We start from the raw sequence: 24674 nt of genomic DNA, 5'->3' as shown, positions 1-24674 counted from the left end.
TAAGCAAGCAAGCATTTTTCTTCTGTGTTGGTTATACTTTATTCCCAAAAGCTCTGTCTGCACAGAGAAGGAAGGTTTTAAGGCAGTTCTACACATAATAATACAAAGGATGTCTTGCTCCCATTAGTTTTGAGATAAGCTGTCAAACAGGATCAGTATTTTCTAGTGTAAGTAGTTCTGATGAAAAGTAGCAAATACAAAAAGGTTAGAATTAGCTGCTTCTGGGAAATAAAAAAAATCTGTTCCCTTTAAAGAGGCAAGTTTATTCTTGACGGGAGAAAGAAAAATATGTAAATCTCCTTGATTTGAGAACCATCAGTTAATCCATTTGGATGGAATTGTCTGGTTATTTTTGGCCATATGTGAAGCCTATTTCAAGCCTTGTCTCTGCTGTTGAAATATGGAAAACTGCCACGAGGAGCTGCTAAGCTCACTTGGACAATAATACTTTCCTGTGTCGGCATCGATAAAGCAAGAGTGCTTTTGACTGCAGACTAGGAGAACAGCTCTGCCATCATTGTTTAGTTAATTTAATCCACACTTATACCTTGCTAAGGAGTTGTTGCCTGTCTGTCCCTCAGTGGTGGCTATGTGGTCTGAAATATTAAGAGGAAGAAGGATGCTTATGTGGATTTCTAGAAATAGAAACCTTGGAAAAAATGTCAGGCAGTAGAAATTGGCGTAGGTAAGTTAAAATTGATACTCTCTTAGACCAATTAGCTAGTTGAAAAGGCTGTATTGTGAAAGAATTATTTTCTCATTAACATTATTTTGTCATTCTAGTTTTAAAAAACTCATTAAAAATTTATACTTGAATGAAGCAAAAAACTAGTTATGGGGAAAACCATTTTTAAAATGCTGTTGATGGAGTGTTGAGAATGATATCAGGGTACGATATTGTTAATGATAGCACTGGGGCTTAGTCACCCAAAGTCAGCCTTGTCACCCCATGGAGAACAGAAGGGGCTTTTGTTTAAATCCTTGTAGTTGTTGCAGTGGGTCAATTTATGCTGGTAATTTATGTGTCAGCATAAAGCTTTGTTTGTTTTGGGTTTGGGTTTTTTTAAATTTTCCAAAGGCTAAGCCAGTATATTTCCTTTCCTAAGAACTCTGTGAAAGCAAGAAATACTGTAAGAAGTCTTTAATGGAAAGACCAGTAGGGAGGAAATGACTCATTTTAGCTTCACTGTGCTAATGAAGTGCTGAGTGAAAAGTGTGAAGTGAACTGGGAAGAACCAAATGTAGCATTACAGCTGGCTCCTTTAGGAGCCACCTGACAATGGCAAAGTTTTGTGCTGAACTTCACTGAGCTGGAGATGCAGCAGGAGCACCTACTGCACTTTTCCTTACTACTCTCCTCAAGATGGAATTCCCAAGAGTATGGAAGGTTCTGCTTGCGGATTTATGTGGCACACAATTATTTATGCTAATTTTGATATTACGATGCAAGAGTTGCTGGGTTTCTTTAAAGGTGGCAGGCATTGTGCTCCTGTAGCTTGCAAAGACACAGTCATGGATGAGACCCTCACCATCTTGGTGCTTATATACAGCTGGAAATGACAAATCAGTGTTAGAGAGCTGTTTGGAATTGTAAAAATTTACAGAACAGATACAGAAGAAAGAAAGGAACGATATTGTGAGGAAAGTTTTAAAAACCAAACCCAGGGCTCAAGTGCTAATCTGAAGCCTTCAACAAATTGTTAATGAATTTAGGAATACAAATTCATTAGTTTAAGTAGTAGAACTTTTAAGAGTTAAAACGTTCAAAATGGACTGTAGTGTTGAGCAACCTGCCCCACGTAGATCTTGTGGTTAGGCAGTTATGCAGGGCATATAAATCTATCCAACTTAAAATTTTGTCTTTACATTTATAAAACACACCTCAAAGCCTTTCAGGGCGTCTTCAATTAAAATAATTTTCTTTGCCAAATTATTCACGTACATTATGCTATTGCTGTGATGCATATTTATGAAATCATACATAACTGGCAGAACACACAAATATATTTTTAAAAATGCAATTTCTCAGAAAGAATAAGCATTTTGGCAAGTAGTTGTGAATTAATTTATTCTGAATAGAATTTCAAGTTAGCTGAATATTTTTTCCTTTAAAATTCATAACAAGTCTGCAGGTAAGAGAACAGCACACAAGGATGATACCTGCATGCTTTTAAAGAGAGATCTGCATACTGCTTTACAGATTTGGATGTCTAGATGCATGGATGCTGTGATCCAGTGCATAGCTAGACCAGGTGTACTCACATGTACAGATTCCTCCTTTGTCACTGTATTTGCAGGTCTTTGTTATGACATTTTTGCATTCTGTCTTCTACAAAACTAGTGCTCATCTGTGATTTGAAATAAAGTGAGGCCACATTTGTTTAAAAATGCCGATACCTCACTTAACTCAGGTACAAATGGTAACTATTCAAGTATGATCTGAAAATGGTAAAAAAAATTATGCATTCGAAGAAAAATTGCTTAGAAAAATACAATTGACAATGCCATTTGGAGAAGGCTGTACAGGGACCACTATGTGTATGTGTAATGTGAGCCACTTAACCATTAGGTTTATTTTTTCAACGCTTGTCTGTTTTACTTTTCCTTCAGTGTGTTACTGTAACACACAGAAGGTGCAAATATATTTTGTCACAAACACTTTTACATTTGCTTTGGTTGATGTTCAAGAAGTAGATACTCAACCATTAAGTGTGAAATTGACTGGCTTGCTTTTTTTGTAGTTCCTCTACTATTATGTAGTCCTTCATCTTGTTTTGCCATCTCTTGATTCCAGCGAGGTGGTGTATTGTGTTATTGAGAGGAAATATGGTGTTCAGGAAGTCACTGCTACTGCTCTGTAGCTAGCAGCAACAATAGTTGCTTTTGTTTGTCCTCCTCTCGCTTTTCACAAGGCAAAACAAAAAAGTCCAATAGTTGTGTTGATTTATCTCCAACATATATCAGGACCTGCAGCATGGGAGTTGACAGCTCATCACATGATACTCATCCCTCTGAGCCAGTGCTGAACTAATGCTCTGGCATGAATGTGAGGGTGCCCTGTGGGAAATTCTGGCTTTCTGATGAGATCAAAGATCTCTACAAGTTACAAAGAGTTTCAGAAAGCTGGAGGGTTCTTACTCATGGTGCTCCAGCCAAACAGTAGTTCTGGCATAACTGCTTATTTAGCTGTAGTTAGATGTATTAGCACTAGCTCTTACTTGATATATCAAATGCTGTATGGGGCTATCTCTGTTTCTCCCTAGAGGTAGCTGAGTTTTGCGGGTTTTGGTAAATCATAGACATCATCTGTATTTTGTGGTGTTTGTGTTAGTGCAAACTATTTGAGGGAAAATATACTAATAAGTAAAAATACTCTAAATGTCCTTGCATCTGGCATTAACAGATACTGACTCTCAGGTGTTTCTTGAGTTATAATGGACTGCACAGGACTGAAACAATTCTAGTGGTTTCAAAGGTAGCTAAATGTATTAAAAATTCTAGGAAGTAATTACATCATTCGTCATTATTATTTCAAGTAGAAGAAATAAATGGCCTTTAAATTGTTCTTTTGCACAATTATAAATAGATTATAATTTCCTACGCTTGTTAAATGTCGTCCTAAATTTCACATGGGATGTTTTCCAGTTATACCTCAGAACAGGTGATTGTTGTTGCACGGTTTGTGCAGTTATAACATGATGGATTTGCTTTGCAGAGTGGAAAAAGATTTTTTTTTTTAAATGATTTTCAAAATTACGTGTAGAGAAAATATTTTTAAAGTATTATAACTGCCTGAAATAATTATGTGTAGGAATCAAGTTGCTTTTAAATTGAGCTTAGTTGTAAGGAGAGGTTATAAGCATTACAAATAAAAGGACTGGGGCACTCTTCCGCTATTTTTCCCATGGACTAACCCCAGCCTAAGCTCCTGTTCTTCCCAAGGTGTCCTTGCTTAGTCTGACAATGTTCTCGTGGCATAAAATGCTGGTTTTGTGGTACAAAATGCAATTTTTGGTGAAGAAAGCTGTCTCCCCATTTGAGCTGCACTGTTTTCTCTTACACTAGAGGTGGTGCTGTCTCCAAGGTAGCCACTGGAGAGTGGAGGGCAGCCAGGGGAAGAGGAGAGATGGGAAAAGGAGTGTGGTGGATGAAGCTTGTGATCTCAGTCTGTGCTTTGGGGTAGGTCCGAGGTTACAGATGAAGGAAAACAAAACAAAGCCCACTGACCTGAAGAAAATTAAAGAAAGGCAGTGAAGTTATGAGAGGAAAGGGCAGGCTGGGAGAGTCTTGCCAGTAGTGAGAGGTGAAGACAGAAGATAAATGAGGGTTAGACTCTGAAGCAGTACTTCACGGTGCTTGCTGTAGAGGAGTGTTGCCAATATAAAGACCATTTTAGTCACCAAGCAGTGAAAGCACTGTAGCGAGAACTCACTTGTCGTGCTAGTGTATGAGATGTCAGTTGTTCAAGACAAAACATCTGTAGGATAAATACATAGTTGTCCTACACAGTTCTAGAGTATGAATGCAGAAGGCCTCTGAAAGCCCTGCAGGAAATGGATTGAGCCCTGGTCTGGTGTGCAAAGACAGTATAAATCTTGGATCTTGTTCTGGGAGTATCCAGAGTCTACGTGGTCTCTACAGAGCCTGCAAAATGTAAGGGGCTTGGAGAAAAGACAAGGTTCTGTATGTTAGTTGCTTTGCTTTTCTTTGGGAAATTCTAATTTAGATAAATCTGAAAACATATACCAAGAAAAACTAACTTTCTTTGTCTTTGGTACCTTCACCCTTTTGCAAGGTTTGCTCCAGCTCTGCATAGCGTGTTCATTGATAGTTCATGCAAATTTCTGAATGCAGCACATGCTGGTCTCTCCGGACTACTAACCTGATTCCCCATTCATTTTAACATTCTGTTCAAATTACCCTGTTTTTTTTAAAAAAAAAACTTCTTATGGTCTTCTTTGCTCTAGCCTGTCTTGCTAAACTTGTTTCTCACTGTAACCCTCTGCTCCCTCTCTTTGCATGGCACAGGCAACCTTTGCTTTTAGACAATGTCGTCACTGTTGTGAGAGCCTTCTGCTTTACACCTCCTGCCGTCTGGAACAGTTTTCTGTGACAGCTTTCTGACTTTCATGCTTGTTTCGGAACTCAGTTGAGAACACATTACTGTTTTTCCACTACGATTCCTGAAATTCTCACTCCTCCTCTGCTGTTATTTAACTCTTCAGGTTTTACAGTTAACAGAACTGCATGGAGCATTTTGTACTGCTTTGTATAGAACAGATGCTACACAGAGTGAAGTATTGTAGACTACCTCTGGGCCTTCTCTTGTACATATTTAAGTCGATGTAAAGCTGCTATTAACTTCAGTGTGTGCAGGCTTGGGCCTTTAGCAAAGTTTATGTCAATAAGACTCTCTACATCAGGAGCTGAGTATTTCAAAATAATAAATTGTTGCTGTCCTAGATGACCTCTTTCTCTCAAGGTGCCATTTGCTTGCCTTGGCTCATTTGTAGCTTTGGTAAATTAATTAAAAAAAATGGCAGGGGGGGAATTTGGCAAAACAGCTATCCTCCTTGTTTCTAATGTGTTTGGAGTAAGTGAGTTCCTTCTGCTCACATACTGACAGGAGGTTAGGAAAATTGCAGGAGTAATATATGTTCACCTGACAATACAGGCAGAATTTTTTTTATGGTAGTGGTGAATGTTGCCAAAAGGAGAACGGAGTAAGGGAGCATAGGTGGTTGCTAGTGAATAAAAGAGGCAGAGGCTTTACCTGCCTCTTACAAGACTTCACAAACAATATTGTTTTGTCATCCTAAATAGTAGTTGGAAAATTTGTTGAGGCTAAGCAAAAAGATTTTTTGCTTGTCCTTCCTTTGGACAGTTTGACCTGTGTTCATTAAGGTAGGAAACACAGAGATGCTTTGCTGCAGTTGTTTATTTCCTTTCCTCTATGCCTTGTGGCCTCCACTGCTTTGTTTTTTTTTCATTTTTTTTCTTTTATTGGTGTTCCACAGCCCTGGTTAGAATAGTGTTGCAAAAGAACAAGTATTAATGTTCTCTTAAAATAACTGAAGTTTGTGTGTTTCCACAGTTGCCACAGCTACAGTTATTTGCACAGGATTCAGCAGGTTGTGACTCATGCTAGGCTCTTTCCAAGAGTAATTAAGCTATTAGTGTGGTGTAATAACTGTATTTGTGACCATAAATGAGTACTTGAATGGGACCCTTAAGCTATACCCTTTTAAAAGAGGCAAACAGAAAACCTAAGCAACATTTACATTAATGAAAAGTATGCTGTCCAAACGTGTTCATAGGTATAGTTATCCTATACTGTACTCCTTGTCTTCCAGCACTGTGTTCCCATAATGATAAGACTTATCATCTTTTTACCTTCTAATAGACTCTCCAATCTTGTTTAGCAGCTCCTGGATTATCATGACCAAATCAATGTCTTGGGCAATATTCCATCTGTTTCTGAGCTTTGATTTCTCACTGCCTGGTTGGCACACCATGTATCTCAGATTGCCAGGTCCAATTCACAAGCACTAGTGTTGTTAGAACCTCCCTATCAGTTTGGTACTGTCCAGAGCACAAAGAAAATATTTTGTTCAGTGTGAGATAATACAGTTAAGACAAAACCATAAGGTGGTTGATCCAGGGTTGAAAGGGTTAATCTTTTCATGTGTGTGGATCTAAAGGTGCAATTAGATGCCACGTCTGGTGCAATTCGTGGGCAGTATCAGTACAAACTAACATCCCACTTATGGATGATATATGTCTAGATAAAGACATCAGCAGATAGAGGAAAGTTGCAGGTGTAAGTAAACAGTACTGAATCCATGGTGGTTACATATGACTGCTCTTGCATGTCTCAGTGAAATTATTTTTTCTTTTCTCAACAAAAATACCAGGATGTAAGATGAGAGGTTTGGCCCAAAATCTCAAGTACATAAAATGTCAGGTACTGAATGTGTGCTGCGAATGATGAGTCTGCACAAGTGTTCTTTTTGTTTACAGGTGTCTTGAGCTGGTACTACTATGTGACTATGCCAATGCCGGCATCCACCTTCACTATTGCTGTGGGATGCTGGCAGGAAGTTAAACAGCAGTCCTTCACAGCTGCTACCCAGACAAACATTGAATTTTCCTTGCCATCTTCACAAGCTGATTTCAGGTTGGTGTTTAGAATATTGTTCTAAAATGAGATACATGGGAACATTTGCATTAACTCTGTGGAATGTGCAAATGAGTCTTATTAGTACTGGAATCAAAATACGACTTGCTTAGTCTGAATAGAAGAATCTTGGCAGGAGAATAATTCCAAAGGCAGTATTTCATGGGTTTGTAGTTCTTTTTACGTGAAAACAAACTGCTTAGTGAGCAATAGGGTTAAATCCCAGTGTCCTCTGGATTTGCATACTACATTCTGTGTCTCAGTGCCCTGCTGCAGAAATACGAGGTCCTCCCTTGTTTCTTACAATGCCTGGCTGTAAGATCTTTCGTGTTACTAAACTTGGTCCATTCTGGATACTTAATACCCCCTACTACAATATTGGCTACTCACTTGCTTTTTTATTCCTGTCCAGTCCCATGCCAGAGTTAGAGCTGACCTGTGCAGTGGTTTGCCTAGGGTGATGTGTACTGACTGGGTACATGAAAGACTTGTTGCAGTGGTCCCATAAAATAAAGTTGGACCAATGATTCTTTTCAACAAAAAAAATATGCTGTTGTCTAGTACATGCAGCAGCTACTTAGCTGTCTTTCACCAAACCTGTAGGAATGTAATTGTTTTGTACCACCAAACCTGTAGTAATGTAATTGTTTTGTATACATCTATTCCTCGCTCCGATCCAGTCAAAACTGCTCATTGAGTTTAAATTATTAGAGTGACGGATGAACAGAGCAATACTGTATAAGCCTGCAAATGAGATTTGAAGCTAAAAATTAAGTCTCTGGAGAAATACCACTTGTTTCCACGTGTATTCACCATAGTTAGCAGAAGTCTTAGACGTGGAACTTCATTTCCTCGCATATTGGTCTCAGCTTTTCACATTCATAGAGTCACAGAATCACAGAACAGCCCAAGTTGGCAGGGACCTTTAAAGATGATCTGGTGCAATCTTTTGCGGGAAGGGGAGCTTAAATGAGGTTATCTAGCATCCATTGCCCCTTGTATTCTTCATGTGACTCCTTGTGAAGAGGGAGACTCTGTACCCTTTGTAGATGCCCCTTAAGTACTAGAATACTGCAGTGAGGTTCCCCTGAGCCTTGCTTCCTCTTCGTCTTCCTCTTCCTCGTCTTCTCAGAAAAGGCCTAGCTCCTTCAGTCTTGCCTCACAGGGCAGGCTCTCCAGCCATTTGTTCATTTTTGTGGCCCTCCTTTAGACCCTTTCCAGTCTGTCTGTGTCTTTCTTGAATTGTGGGGACCAGAACTGGACACAGTACTCCAGGTGCAGCCTGACAAGTACTGAATAGAGTAGGGTGATCTCATCTCTATCTCTGCTAGTAATGCACCTCTGGGCATCTAGGCTCCATGCAGCTGCTCACTCACTCGTCCCTGGTGGAATGGGGGAGAGAATTGGAAGGGTAAAAGTGAGAAAACTCGTGGGCTGAGATAAAGATGTAAAGCAAAAGCTGTGCATGCAGGCAAAGCAAAACAAGGAGTTCATTCTCTGCTTCCCATCAGCAGGCAGGTTTTCGGCCATCTCCAGGAAAGCAGGGCTCCATCAAGCGTAATGGTTGCTTGGGAAGACAAATGCCATCAAACGCCATCACGCTGAGCGTCCTCCCCTTCCTTCTTCTTCCCTCAGCTTTATATGCTGAGCATGACATCCTACGGTATGGAACATCCCTTTGGTCAGCTGGGGTCAGCTGTCCTGGCTGGGTCCCCTCCCAACTTCTTATGCACCCCCAGCCCACTCGCTGGTGGGGTGGTGTGAGGAGCAGAAAAGGCCTTGACACTGTGTAAGCACTGCTCAGCAAAAATGAAGACTTCCCTATTATTGACACTGTTTTCAGCACAAATCCAAAACACAGCCTCATACTAGCTACTGTGAAGAAAATTAACTCCACCCCAGCCAAAACCAGCACAGCAGCCCAAGATCCAATTTGCCTTCACTGCTGACTTATGTTCAGCTTGTTGTCCACCAGGATCCCCCTGGTCCCGTTCAGCAAGGCTGCTCCCCAGACACGCTGGGATCTCCAGCCTGTGCTGGGCTCTTTGGTTATGTCATCCCCGGTGAGGACTATGTGCTTGTCTATGTTGAACTTCACGCTGTTCTTGCTATCGCATGCTTCCAGCCTGTCCAGGTTTCTCTTTAAGACAGCTTTCCCATCTGACATGTTCACCTCGCCACCCAGTTTGGTGCTGTCAGCAAACCTGGTGAAGATGCTTTCAAACCCATCATCCAGGACATCTGTGAAGCTGTTGAACAGTGTGGGGCCCAGCATCGATCCCTGGGGGTTCCCACTTCTGACAGGCTGCCAGCCCGAGTGAAAGGCGTTGATCACCACTGTCTGAGTGTGACCTATTAGCCAATTTGCTACCCATCTCGCAGATCACCCATCCAGTCTGTATCTTGCCAGTTTGTCCAGGAGAAGGCCGTGGGAAACTGCGATGAGTGTTTTGCTGAAGTCCAGGCAAAAAATACCCACTGCTCTCCCCATGTCAACTGAAAATGTAATTTCATTGTAGAAGCTGATCGTGTTAGTCAGGCTGTAAGTATTTTTTCTGTTACGCAATTAGAAACTTAGCTGAAACAATACTTGACTTTCAGATAGCTGTTTTGGGCTAATACTGTGTTAACATTAAGTCAGTGAAAGTCCTTACCATTTTGGTAAAGCTAGTGAGACACTGGAGCTTGAGGTCCTAATAGGGATTTCTTATTGGATTTTTAAATGAAAGGATTCTGATGGCTTGCCGCTTGGCTAATTTTGGTTTTAAAAAAATTCTAATAAATCTTGAGAATAGCAATTTTTATATTTTACCTAAGATCAGTAAGACATGTCTATTCAAGTTTTTAAATAGTTTCTAAGTTTGGTAAGCTTCTAGAAGTTGTTTTGTGTTTATTCCTCTACTGTTTCTATGTTTGTAGTATGCCTCTACAGAAATATACTGTAGATGTTCGCTATGTATTCCTCTCTAACATACAGCATGTTCAGTAATAGGAATTCGTATTGATTTGGTGCAAAATATTATTCTGACAGAGTATTGATAGAGTAAATGAAAGTTTCCATTTTTTCTAAACCTTCTGAAAAAAGGTTGAATGACATCACAATCTGTGTGATGGTCATTGAATGAGTTAATTGGCACACGTAGTGTGATGTATCTGCAGCAGTTGAGTTAATGACAGTGGAAGAAGCAGAACTAATGTGTTTTGGAAAAACAAACTGACAAAAAAAAATCCTTTGCAAGTGTGGTGTCTATTATGCATAGACAAAAAAGAAGAGCGTAAGTGTATAAGGTTGTTTTGCAGTTAATTAGGACATTAAAACCTGTGTCCTTAAAAATCTGCTGTTACAGTTACATCCAGTTAATCTTTACTTGGGAGTTAGCACAACAGACACTTGTTACTTACTTTAGTCGTAAAGACTTGGTAACCAAACCAACATTATACACAGTAGCAGGCATTTCTGGAAAGGGCGTGAAGTGGATAGACAAGCAAATGTTAGGGTAGTGTCTCAGATAAGATAATGGAGATAAACTCTTGGGTAGCAGGAAGAGGAAGGATTTCTGAAAGAATTTGTTGAAATGTGTAGTGTAATTTATGTCCAGGTGCCAGTGAGCTTGATATAAGGAGGCTGTATGAAAGAAAATGTTAAATGGAGCTAGGGTGTTAAGTAAGTTTCCTGTCTCCTTGTGGTCATTGAGGACTTGGCAACTTTTACAAGAGATAGGGTGCTAGCTTTCATGTTCTTGCCTAATCTGAGCTCTGATAATTAAATACAAAGTGACATTGTTTCAGAGCAGAAATATACTGGCTTAGGCCACCCGTGGAAAAAAAATTGTATAAGGATAGATGTAGTTTCTTTGCATATGTAATCAATGAAATAGCTTAGAGTCCATGTCTTTCACAGAAGTTATGTAAGGTGTTAAAGTTTTGGCACTTGAGCAAAAAGTAGTCCTTTTCTACTTTTTATCATTTTATTTTGTGTATCAGCACTCACCTGGAGCGTGATCTTTCACATATAAATGCTTTGGGCGATGCCAGGTGCAATAACATAAAGTGCTTTGCCTGTCCAGGCATAGTAGAACCAGCTTCCTTAAGCTGAAGTCTCAAACCAAGGAGAGGCTCTGCGCTGTACAGAAGACAGGCTAGCAGGTGAAAACATGCAGCTGATTTCTGATTAGATATGAATCAGCTTGGGCAGATAAATTATTGTGAAGGTATGTGACTCAGTGTTTAGGAAGGATTTGATTTACCCCTGCTTCTTTCCAGCTAGAGCTCTGAATATCCTGCAAAAGTAGTGTAAAGTAAGCTTGATCCTAATGTGATATTTTCAAATGTCTATGGTGACAAGCCCGAATTGATATCAACTGTTGTTTTTCACTAAAGAAAACAAAAATCAGTAAAAGTTCCTGGACAATTTTAGTAACAACAACAGAGAAAAAGCCCCCCTTGGAATTTCATTCTAATTGCACTCAATATGTTTGTGTTAATATGTACCAAATTTTATTTTTGTAGTCAAGTTCGAGTAGGAATTCTCTGAATAAGTATTTTTGTATTGTTACTGAGTTTCCTTATGCACATTTTGAGCACTTGTTCTTTTCATGCATATCTGTTATAAAAACAAGGTTTGACTTGTCCTTTTTTAGTTATGAATAACTGTATCAGTTCTACTCAGACATGTAGTAAGGAGTGTTTTCACAGTGCTGCACATGTATGAACAGTGTGAGAATACAAATGAGTTGGCTTTATGCGAACTAACTGTCATTCTGATGTCTAGAGAATATTGTCTTAGCTTATGCTCCGTTGTGCACATTTCTGATATTGCATTAAACTATTTTTTCTTTTTTTTCTTTTTTCTTTTTTTTTTTTTATTGTCAGATGGTGTGGAGAAATCTGTGGTCATGTGGAATATCCCTGCCGTTTCCAAAATCCTGCTACCAGGTTGCAGGCAGTCATTCCTTATAGAGTCTTTGCTCCCTGCTGCCTTGTGGAACGCTGTGAAGAACGTTTGCTTCGGCTAATTCCTCAGTGCCTCTCAGCTGCTTACACCACACTGGGCACCCATCCCTTTTCCAGGCTTGATGTTTTGATAGTTCCTTCCAACTTTTCCAGCCTGGGAATGGCTAGGTAAAGAAACTTCATTGTATCTCATTTCCTGTATTTTGTTAGACGTATTTTTGTCAGCTGATTAACAGTGTCACATTGCTATCAATATAAAATTGCTGTGCTATTTTCTTAAACCATACCTAAAACTCTGTCTCTGGCTTCTTGTGGGTAGGTTTGTTTGCATCCTTTGTGCTATGGTCTTTAATTTGAGTTTTAACGGGCCTTAGGGAAGGAAAATATAAGCCGATTAGACATCTGGGTCTGAATTTCCTCATTTGCCAAACTGAAGTTCTTTTATTGGTTCTACCAATTTAAATACTTGATGCAGCTATAATTTTGTCATGTTTTCTTTTGGCATTGATTTTACCATTATGTCCTGACTGAACAAGTGCTTGTTAAAATCCAGATCTAGATTTTATTCAGCTTTTGTGATTTATGAGTTTCTAGTCAAACATTCGTCTTTAGAAGATGAGTAAGGCAAACTGTAAGGATTCTATGATCAAGTTTTCATGGAATTGTGGAGAATAAAAGCTTAATGAAATATTTCTGGGTTTACAGTATAATTTCCAGTCATGTAACAACAATAGAATTTTAGCTCTATTAGTTGTAAGGCAATGCCTAGCAATTGAAATTCCCTATTTGCTTTTTATTTTTCTTAAAAATAGGTATTTTTTTTAAGTTGGTAATGAAATAGTGTTTGTTAATAGCAGAGAATGAAACAGTATTTTTAGTCACTGTTTGCCTAGTGCCAACAGTATAGTGGATTCATTTAGGCAGATGGACAAAATATCCAAGGGAAGAATTAAAGGCAAAGCTCTGTTAGAAAGATGAGGACTGAAAGGAAAGGTATATTCTCAGACTGTTGGTTTTGCATTTTGGAGCTCTGGGGGCAGTTGTCAAATAGGTTTCATATCTGAAGTAACTTCAACAAATTGCACAAATTGCCAGTCCAAGTGCTTTGATGAACCAGGAGTTAATTTCTTTTTACAAAGTATGTAATTGATCAAAGAAGGAAACATTTTGTTTCATGCTGTATGTTTTGTTTCTTATTTATGTCGATCTTTTTCTACAGCTTCCTCTTGCAATCCTCCTTAGGGATAAAGTAGAAAATTATGCTGGCGTGTAAAAATATTGTATAGTTTTTAATGTAAGTTTACTTTCTTTTTTTATGAAGATCTATAAAGTTTAAAACTTAAGCATTCAGTGACCCTCCTCTGTCACGTAAGCCTCATTGCTTTGTAGATGACTTGTACTGGCTGCTGAGTTTTCAGTGGTAGCTCTTTGCTCAATGAACTCCTAAATCAAGAAACTTACACGAGTCCTGATTGCTTTGGGCACCTACCACAGACTATATTCTCTGATGTGTTCAACAGTGGTTTGATTTGGGGGTAAGTGTGATGTTGCATACCATGTTCATGAAGCCATATGAAACTGGAAGAGCTGCTTAGCCGTTTCCTCTGACTTCAAAGGCATGGTACTAAAAGGGTGACACAGGGCCTTATGGCCCATCACTGTAGTTGAGGAAGAAACTGTCCATGCTACTTAGCTGTGTGATAAGAACAGTCATCAGTGGAACCATGAAGGGCAAGACACACAAATACTGCAAAATGAAAGAGAAAGGGGAGAGAGATATCTAGGCCAAAAAGACAGCACAGAGTAGGAGAAATCTTCAGGATTCAGTTGTTGATATGCTATTGCTCTTTGGAAGGATGTCAGAGCTTCCCCTGCATATACTTTTCCCACTATTTACAGGGAAAAGATGCCTGCAGGGTATTCTGTTGCAAAACCATCTGTGGTTATCCGAGTCCAGGTTGTGTGTTCATAATATTGTAATTGTGCTTGCTTTGTGAAGGAGATGAGAAAAACCTATGCTTTTATTTCCCTATGCTTCTTTTAACCACCAGTTCCAAGTGATCCATATCACTGAATATAAGTAAAGGATGAAAGAAAGGGCACACAGACTTCCTGATGCTTTTCATTCAACAGTTCATCAAGCCAAGCACATTCAAATTTTTCAAAATTGAAATAAAGGAATAATTTAAGCTGTTTAAATGTCAAGCTGTATTTGGACAGCAAAGGAAATTACTAAGTGACTCATAATAGCTCGTTTGTTCTTGTTTCATGTGATTTTTCAGATAGAGGTTTCTATGTATATAACAAGCTACTTAAATGGTTAATTCCTGTGCATGCAATTATAATTACCTAAATGACTTCAGTAAAGAATAAGCTATGTGCAAAACCATGTCCAAACCCACATAAAAAAAAAAGTTAGCTATTATCATGGGTTAAAAAAGGTCCTGTAATATTTATTTTTTATCTTCTAGTCTATCTGTGGCAGTATAAACATAACACAGCATGCCAGCACAAAGGAACTGTTGTTTTGAGAATTGTAATTGTACTCCTGTCTGCCAGGGAAGGAGGCCGTCATAAATTTTAGTCATCTGAAGTATCGGGGCTTTACAGTGTTTGGCACTTTTCTTTGTTTCTCATTAGCCGATACTTACTGTGGTGTTTATATCCCAGAAATACTTCCCTTTACTTAAGGGTGATGTTTCCCCAGTGTTTTAGCCTGGTATGAAATGAAGATCATTCCTGCACAGAGTGACCTAATCAGGCGTTTTAAGCTGACTATTCTAGTAGCCACTACTGTGGGTCCGCTGCATTTCTCTTGAAGTCTGACAGATGCTTTGTGAAAAAAACTCTAGTTGAGAACATATTAATTTTACTTGTGTATTCTGTACATCTCCGTATTTTTTTAATTTGCTGTGGACTGCTGTAGGGAAACAGGATCTGGACTGTATATAATAATTGCAATCATCCTCGCTTTCTTCCGGCAGATATTTGAAGCTGGAGGATTTAATTTTACACTCTCTCTTGGTTTTACACTATTTTAGTTCAAGTGGTTCAGTATAACTTCTCCCAAATTTATGCTAGTAGGAGAAGAATGTGGCCTACATGTCTTTGTTAGTGATATTATGTTAAACTCTGTGTAAATTAAATGAATAAAGCATTGTGGACCAAACTTAAATAGCTTAGAGATTCAGTGCTTTCTGCAGAATTTTGAGAGTTTCATGAACACTGAACAGCACTGATCTGATTTTCAGTTCTCTCCCTACCAGAAGGGAGTGAATTGGAGGAAAAGGAGTAGGGAAGTGTGTCAAACCGCAGGGAAGAGAACCCTGACCTTACACAATAATGAAAGGTGTACATCATGTACTTGGAGAAGTAAGAGGTTAAAAGCAGGAGATTAAAAGTAGCACCATGTTTTGGTGCCGTTGATGATGACATGCTATTCTCTGAGGAATTGTCAACCCTGCTGGCATTTAAATAGCCATATTATATATATATATTTAAATAGAGTTATTTCATGGTTGCAGATGCTCTCCTGTGAGCCAGTAGTTACTCACATACAACAAAACTGGCTGAAAGACTTCAAATAAAAAACAGTGTCTGTGTGTCCCCTGGTTGTTTGTGCTCTTCAAATCAGTTCATTCCCAGTCCAGTTTTGTTGATCACATTTGAAAACCTAGTGTTTTACAATTTCTTCCCACTGACCTACAACTCAATTTCCTTTGCTTATGGCAAAACCTGAAGAGACTCCAGATCCTTTGTTCTTTTTCATTCCCCGAGGAAAAAATGTTGGTTTGAATACAAAGACTCTTAACTTTCTGTGCACCTGAGCCTGAGCTTGAGACCTTTACTTCTCTTGCAGTGTTTAATTGTAGAAGTTCTCTTGGTTTTTTTATTTTCCCCATGGAAGTAATTTTTTCCTTGATAATTGTCGAGGGCCTTTCTCAGTCACACCAATGTCTTGTATTTTTGTGGCTTTAGAAACTGCTTACCATCTTTTTACTCTTCACAGCAAATGTACTGATATTTATTTTATTCCCCTGGGGGTTGTAAGCCTTTGTTTGCACTGAGATGAAGTACTTGCTTTGAAACAATGGTCTTCAAAGTTTTTTGTTTCCAGCACACATAGTTTAAATAATAGAAGATTACTGCATTTTCTGTTTGAATACTTCAGATGTACTAGTTTTGCAGTAAGTGCTAGCACAAGGAAAAATTCTTAACCAAGCACTGTGTCATTAACTTGACTAGCCACACCACAGGTTGCTGGGAGCTAGAAGAGTATGATGAGATAAGTGTCGTTTGGTATGCACCATGCTTTTACTTTTTCTTCAAACACTTCTAATAGCTGCTGAAAACAGAATAATGGAATAGATAGACGTCTGACCTTACCTAATCTTGCTGTTCTTACAGCAATTTTGCCCAGCAGAGCTAGCAAGTAAGTGGAACCAAAGAACTTCTGAGCAAGATACCGATATTTTCAAAACGGGATCCCAATGTCAGGTTGTTTGAATCCTATTTAGGCTCTAAAATTAGTGGCCTCATTTTCAAGTATGCTGGACACCCTTGAAACCTGACTGGTGTTTGATGACAGAAACATAGAGGATGCTTGGCATATTTGTAAATCAGGTCAACTTGTATAGCTATCTAAATATGGATTTAGCAACCCAGCTTTCAGTTCCTATTTATAATGATCATAGCCACTCTTCTCCTCTCATGTAAATGGTCTTTGGTATTTTAAGAGGAAAGAATAACCCTTTCTTCAAAACATGGTATATCAGCAGAACTCTTGAGTCTTTCCAGGCCATGTCACTAAGGTTGTTAACTTTTTAAATCGTAAAGGGAAAAGCGAAGAAAAGAAAAGCGTGGAGGGGGGAAGCCAAGCAGGCTCTTTGATCTGTGTGTCTGTAGCCACCATTTATATGATCTGTATGTCTGCAGTGTTCCACGACAGCTGATAAGTCTGTAGTAAAATCAGCCAGGACTATTGGAAAACATCCAAGTGTCAAACCTAAATGTGAGTCTTAGTATTTTTCTGGCTTGCAGAACTGTGACTGACTGTTTGCCTCGGCTGTAGAGCCTTTTGTGAGTGTATAAATTTGTATAAACTTTTTTGCACTACATTTTCACTTGTGTTTGTTTGACAAAATACTTGCGAGAGTAATCTTTAAACATGAACTCTCCTAAGTGTATTTTTTACATATGACTTGGTGGTTATTCAGACAGAAATAACCATGTACAAAAATTAAAGCAAAAAATGAAAGTATGATGTCTGGAGAAAGAAAAATTGATTTTTTTAAAATTTATTTTTGATTCGTTATGTAGTGGAGTATCTTGTGTGTATGGTGTTTGTTTTTTTTTTTTTTTAATATGAGAGACTGCAAGTTGCCTGAGATTTTAATTCCTGATCCTGCAGATGATTTTGCATGTCCTCAAATTTACATACAGAACTCCTGATCTTTTCATTCAAAATCCATACTTGCATCTTTACTCAGTGTATTTGTTGGCAGGATCATGACTTGGTTAAACATGAGTGAAATTTGACTTAATGATGCAAATGACTTTAATGTGATTTGAATTCAAAGAAAAAGAAACAGCTATTCAGCTTAGACTTCCTGGAAATATTTGCAAGTAGGGATGTGTTGGTATACATCCAGTGATTTTTTAAAATAGAATTTGGAGCTTGGAATCCATAGCAGAGTCCGCCTAGGAGGAAATTCTATCTGTCCTTGTGCTTCCAAGATGAAGAATAGAGCAGGATATTTGGCTGAAAATAGCATTAAATCCATTCATCAATGAAAACAGAATTGCTTAAACAGAGTTGAGTGTATATAATTTTTTTAACCCTAGGTTCTGTTTTTCTATCCTGTTTGAGATGACCACCTATGCTGAGTTATTTAAGAAAGGATGCAAATTACCAATTTTTTTTCCAGAGACAGTTCTTCCCATTGGCATTTTTTCATTTGGAAATTTAAGTATTTTGTAAATCACAGACAAATAAGTAAACATTGTTTATTTTAGTATTGTGGAAATTACCTATGAAATCTGTGTTGTCTATGGTACCAAGACTACCACAGAGAGTTGTAAATACAGAGAATCACTTTGATTTACATGGAGTTCCTTTTGAGTAGTAGCTGTCCTGGTAGATGTTTCGTATGTTTGCTAGCCTCACACGCTCTGTTGCAATGCTGTTGTAAATAATGATTCAGTTGTAAATAATGATTCAGTATACCTATGTTTACCAAAGGGACTCCAGAGATTTGCCTTGAGGAATGGAGAGGGGAAAATGTGATACTAGTTGTGGGATTTTTTGAAAGACAGAAAAAGTTTGGAATCTATTGAAAATGTTATTTTTGTTTTTAATACCAGAAAGATGATCAGTCCTGGATGACATAATATTCAAAATTCACTGTAGGCTATACAGGCTATAACCTACAGTCAGTATTGAATTCACAGAGATCTTGGATCTGTCTTCTAGCCATCTAAACATTTAGCTCATTATATTTTGCTGTACGCTTTTCCGTCCTCAAATTTGTCACTGTCCTAGGAATTTGGATTAATTTTTTAGTGCTATAGGATTTAATTAGAATTTTAATGAAAATAATATTCACCTAATGATGGGGTAGCAGTGTAGTAATTTTTACATTTGCTGAAGCACTGCTTTACTATTTCAAGAAAATAAAGCTATTCAAAATTCATCCCAGTTGGAGTCTTAGCTGTGGTAGTAGTAATTCAGAGTATGTGGCTGTACAACACATGTATGTGAACTTAGTGGTAGACGTTGCGAACATTTTCTGACTCTTAGCTGGAGCCTGAAGTGTAATCTGCTACCACAGAAATCACAGTCCTTCATCTAGTTGTCATTTTGGGATCAAAACGGGATTTGGAGTACTTCAGGCACAATATATTTCCTTACTAATATGCTGAGCTGCCTTGTTGGTCTATTAACTCTTAATATATGTTCTTTTGAATGTAAACATGCAAAGACAATAAAACGAGTTCGTTTCTTGATGGAAAGCAAAATTTGTTTTTGATCATTTTATAAAATTGCTACAGTCAGAGAAATATTATTACTTGAAACAAGTATGAGAAACAAGATTGATTATTCCTAAGAGCATGTCCCTTTTCTGCTTCAGAATAATATTTAAAAGATTAATAAAGCAGAGAGATTTCTTACCTTCAATACTTCTTCTTTCTCTTTAGTTTCTTGAAAATAAGTACTTGGAAAATAGAGAGTTCTTTAATTTTAACTTGGCAAATAGTCTTTCATTTGCTTTGAATGGCACTGGAAAATAAAATGGCTGCTTCTTTTTAAGAAGCATTTCAAGTTTTGTGTGAGGTATCTTCTTAAGGCAGATACTGTCTGGTTTTATGTCAGCATCTTCCCTGACATCAGTTATGTTTGATTGCTGCAGCACGCAGAGAAAAGAGACAATAAAAGGTTAAGCACTTCAGCTGTGACAAATATGTAGATGGGATGTAGAAGTTAGCTGCTGCAAATAATTTTTTTGTTATTATTGACTATTTACCTCTCAACACCTAACAGCCAAATTGTTTTGCATTATGTCCTACGGCACCATAAAAATAAAAGACAGTTCATGTTCTGGCAACTACACATTTTAAGTATAAGACATGATACTGTACTAAGGAAGCCTTGTTTCTTTACTTCATAGGATATCTATGTATTTTAAATATGACAGGTTTTTTTTTTCCCCAGTGGCTGAGTATCCAGCTGTCTGAAAACCATCCCCTTCTTTTTTTACATTTGAATGTGCAAAAAATGATATGCACTAATACACACTTAAACCCATCATAGACAAGTTGCTTTTGACTTTTTTTTCCCTCTTAGGCTTGTGTTTCATGATCTGACGTGTTGATGAAATAGCATTTGAGGCTATGAAGAATAAAAATTGACATTGGCTTTTTTCACCATCCTTCTTACAGTGCCACAGCAATAGCTGTTTTTATACTTAATCCCTAAAGGGAGATTATTCAAATGGCTTGTAAAGCCACCACAGTTGAGATGACGTGTCGTTTTGCTTTAGTGTGGTACCTCAATGTGCATCTGTGCAAGAGTGTATATTGTTTTCCTTCCAGCAGCAACAGCAGAAAGCAGAAAGCAACTTAGTAGCCTACTATAACTGTGGAAGCAACTACTCCAGCTTAAGGTGGATTCAAAAGGCTCTACAGTAATGTAAATTCCATGCTCTGAAATTAAATTCTGAATTGAGACCAAATTTCAGCCATACTGCCTAGTACAATCAGCAGTCTGTGCTGGACCACTCGTAAGTCTTCAACAGACACTCACCAGGGCCCAGCCAGATCATATATGATCTTGTTGCCTATGTATTATATCAATCTGTCAGTCATGACTTTCTTGCTTTTTAGTTACAACTGATTGCTGCGTCTTCATGGACACAGAAATGTAGAAGCTGAGTTCACAGTAGTGCATCACAGCTGTCTCTGATGAGGCTTCTTCAGTTGTTTCAGTCATCCGTTCTCTATGCTATCTGGCAGAAGGACTAACGTGAGAACCTTGCTAGTCTAGAAAGCAGCTATCACCAAATCTTAGCAGGTAAACTGAGAAAAGTACCATTTGCTCCTCTTTTTTTGAAAAATATGGTAAAATGGGTAAATAGAGTAAAATGGTAAAAAATGTCAAAACTGGTAAAACGATGGTAAAACTGCCTTGCTGGAGTATGATTGATGATGGTAAAGATGATGGGAAGTCTCTGAAACCCATTGTCCTGCCTTTGGGCCACCTTAGAGGACACAAACCTAATCATCCTGCTTTGCACGTGCAAACTACATCTGTGTTTCAAAATAAAAACAACTCACTCCCCAAGCCCCACCACTATCCCTGAGTCTCATCTGGAATTTTGAAACCTATCCTTCCTTATAATAAACAACTAAAGTGAGCCTCTGCTATGGAATGTGTTAGTAAACAAGCCAGATGTGTGTTCTACAGTATCAGGGGGTTTTCTTTTGCATTTCTGGTAGTTTTCCATAGAGTTTTCTTAGTGCTTTTAGAAGACAAGGTACAACATTTACCTGTCTTAAGATGCTTCACTTCTTGGATAGTACCACAAGAAGGTAACACCTCAGTCACAGATTACTGACAAAAATGTAAACAAAAACGGATGTTTTAGAACACGTGAGTGTACTTGTGCTTCAGGTATGCAACTTTAAATAGTTACCATTTGTAATTTTATGAGATGAATAAGGAATATCGTTTTAGGAGTTTAAAAATCACTTGCTACTTTTGCTGTATGGCCCATGAATTATTAGAAGGGTTCTTGGCCAATGAAACTTGTGTCTGAGTTTATTGAAGAGGTAGGACCTACACTGCATTTAGAAGGTACTGAAAAAGGAGATATCTTTATTTATTAAATAAACATTCTTAAAATTGGCTCATGTACAGAAATTCACTTACTTTGATTGAGCAAAATAAATTATGTTGTCTAGAATAAACCTTGTAAGATGTCCCATTACTTTAAACTGAGGTCTTAACGTTGGAACATGAAGCGATTCTCTCTTCTTTCCCTCCCTCTCTCTTGGCTTTAGCTACAAAAAAATCTCATTTCTTCTTGCAGTAACTGGAGAGTTAATGGGGCTTTTTTGATGCTATTGTAGAATAGTAATTGCGTGTTATTAAATTCTAGGATTGGAATCATTGCAGAGCCTACTGGCATCATTCTAGTTAAGCACGCCTAAGCATTTCCAATATAAACTTGTGTTTCAGTGGTTTGTAACTGGCTGTAAAGACTTGTTCCCAGCTTAAAACTGGTATAAAATGGTGTGACTCAGTGAGAGTTTGTGTGTGTGTGTGTGTATTGTACACACATATATGAGAGACAGGCATATATTTATACATATTCAATTAATGTTATATATTACACAGATTATATATATATATGCCTAATCATATATATCCAAGCCTGCCCTTCATATATGTGCATATATGTGTGTGTAGATAATACTGATAAATTTTTTTTGTTGTATGAGTTGCATGGCATTTAGAAAGTAGAAGTATTCTTTTCCCTCAAAAGTAACCTGTATATAGAGAGATAGAATATGGAGAGATGAAAGTAGTAATTAATTGTAATTATTGAACACTGTTTTGGAGATTTTGAAACTTAATTTTCAGAAAGAGTTCTTCTCTTTGTATCCTACTTTATCTCTACTCTTCAACTCTTTTCTCCTACCAAGAGCTGCATAAGATGATGAAAAAAGATTTTTTTGTTGGAGACCAGTAGTAAAATAGTCCATTTACTATTTAGTGTTTTATTCACCGTCAGCAGCATTACAATGTTTCAGTTCCATTTCTGACTCATATAAATAGTACAGTGGTTATAAATGCAGAGATTTTGTATTGTATATGCAGTAAGTGATAAGAAAGAAGATACTTAATATTGTGGCCAATTATTTTGAAGCCCTAAGCTTAATTTGAAAAGGGCCAGAGGGAAGGCAGTGTTCAAAGCCGCCACAGACTTCTGTCATGTGATTGTCTCTGAAGTGACTTGCCATATCACGTATGCGAAGCGTTCTTAGTCTCAGTCTATCATAATCCCTAGCAGTCTGCAATTTACCAGCCCCACCTGGGGAGAACCAGAATCAGGTAATAGATTCCAGATTTTAAATGCAGAGTGCAAGATCAATGATGATCAAACCAAAAGGACGTGCATAGAAAGCATTAAATCCATGCATACTGCTTTACCTCTGGCACCAGTTGCCAGGTGCTAATATCCGTCTTTTCACTGCAGCCTTGGTATCGAGTTTAAACAAAAAAACACCAAAACTATGCAAACAAACTGATGGGTCTGTTTTCCTTTTTTTTTTTTTTTGCTATAGAGAGAGGAAAATGAAACACAGTCTTAAAGATAGGGATTTGAGATAGGAAGGAATGTGTCAGAATTGTAGACCAGAAGAGAATGAGGATAACAGAATTTTAGCAGGTAATCCCAGTGATGATGGGCTACATTATATTCCCCTGTATGGAAGTTTTCATAGGAGACTGATTTAAGGATCCCTAACCCTTTTCTCATATGAGTAGTACTTTGAATACTTCCTGGTGACTACCTTAGAGAAGGCTAAGAGAATTAATGTTCATACAAAACGGTGATGTTACAGAGCAAAAACTCTAGCAAATCTAGTCCTTGTGAGTAATGCGATCCACGCTGAGCTCTGTCTTTTGCTTCTGGCCAGGGAACCTTTTTGGATCATCACAGACAGTTGAGTAGACAATCTTGGCTTGCTGCTACTCCACTCACCCACCCATAGCCTAGGGCAATAGTCTTCTCTACGCTTGTGATGCTACACTGTGCCCAGTTATGGGCTGCTTGCTATGACAATCTGGATAGAGTCCATCAGGCAGCCACTAAGTTTATTAGCAGGTAGGAAGATATGTTGTATGAAAAGAGGCTGATAGAGCTTAGCCTGGGAAAAGACAAGACTAACTGAGATTCTAATTGCCATCTCGTACTACCTGACGAAGTGATCACAGAGAAGACAAGGCCTTGGTCCTCTCAGAGATACATTGGGAAAATATAGGAGGCCACATTTGCAAGTTGCAGTGAGGAAATTCAGACTAGATGTAAGGAAAAGAGTTTTCACAATGATCATGGTGAAGCACTGAAACAGGTAGTCCAAGGAGCTTGTGGAACATCTGTCCCAGGAGATGGTGAAAAGAGGTGCCTTCAAACTTGACTTTCTTCTGAGATTCCAAGCCTTTGTTGCCGTTATGTGTGCTACTGTTTTGGTTTTTATGTTCAGTGACAAATGATGCCTCCCACTTGCATGCTGCCTGTGTGACTCATTCATGTTGCCGTGGTACTTTGAGAGCCTTTCAACAATTAAAGTATTTGGTTTTCAGAAAATCCTGAGAAGTAGTAGGAATGTACTTCTATTTTACAGATAGCCAGTTGGTGCCTGTAGATGTTACAGGAGAATCTTTCAAAGAAACATATTTCCTAATTCCCTTTTCCTTTCCCATCCCCTGCCAAGGTTAAGTAAGGAACTCAGTCCATGTCATTTGGACCCAAACCCAGTCTTCTAACATTGCACCAGCCTTTCCAATGTTTTCTTGTTTGCAATAGTAAGTACTAGCTATCTGCCAAGTTTGAAGAGCGTACTCCAAACTTCTGGGCTGCTAGTAGTAACAAAAATCAGTCTTCAATTGATACAATGTCTAGTGCTTCCTTTTCTTACTCTTTGTTTTTAAAAAGACTGGAAGCATTTTTCATTATTACTTCCAATCCTGTAAAATGCAAATTTCACTTGTAGAAGTTTCAGTACATTAAAAATAATAAAATCTATTGAAATTGGGGGTGAGGGATGGGATTTTTAGTGACAGAGGATCTAATATCCCGACAGAAGATTTTAATATTAGTCTTATTGCCTGTGGTCTCATCTTACATGGCATGTTTTTGCAGTATGGCAATAGACTTATTTTATTCAGTTATTTAGAAATTGTTTCGGAATGTGGTTAAGCTTTTGGAAATGCCTTATTTGGTGCCAATGAGGTCCTCCTGCAGCAAGAGTAATTCAAAAA

At 38.2% G+C, this 24674-nt stretch overlaps 1 protein-coding gene across 12 annotated transcripts in view; it reads left to right on the top strand.

Annotated features, from left to right (window-relative positions):
• AOPEP (aminopeptidase O (putative)) overlaps positions 1-24674 on the top strand; it is a 208222-nt gene that overhangs the window by 35862 nt on the left and 147686 nt on the right. For all 12 annotated transcript variants that reach the window (XM_075411062.1, XM_075411067.1, XM_075411064.1 and 9 more), the window contains 2 exons: positions 7021-7177; positions 12050-12298. In XM_075411062.1, coding sequence (XP_075267177.1) covers positions 7021-7177; positions 12050-12298 — 406 coding nt within the window. The remainder of the gene's footprint in view (positions 1-7020; positions 7178-12049; positions 12299-24674) is intronic.

Source organism: Opisthocomus hoazin, chromosome Z (assembly GCF_030867145.1).
Source record: "Opisthocomus hoazin isolate bOpiHoa1 chromosome Z, bOpiHoa1.hap1, whole genome shotgun sequence".
In the NCBI taxonomy this organism is placed as follows: domain Eukaryota; kingdom Metazoa; phylum Chordata; class Aves; order Opisthocomiformes; family Opisthocomidae; genus Opisthocomus; species Opisthocomus hoazin.
Note: the sequence above shows the minus strand (reverse complement) of the source record. Positions and strands in the feature narration are given on the sequence as shown.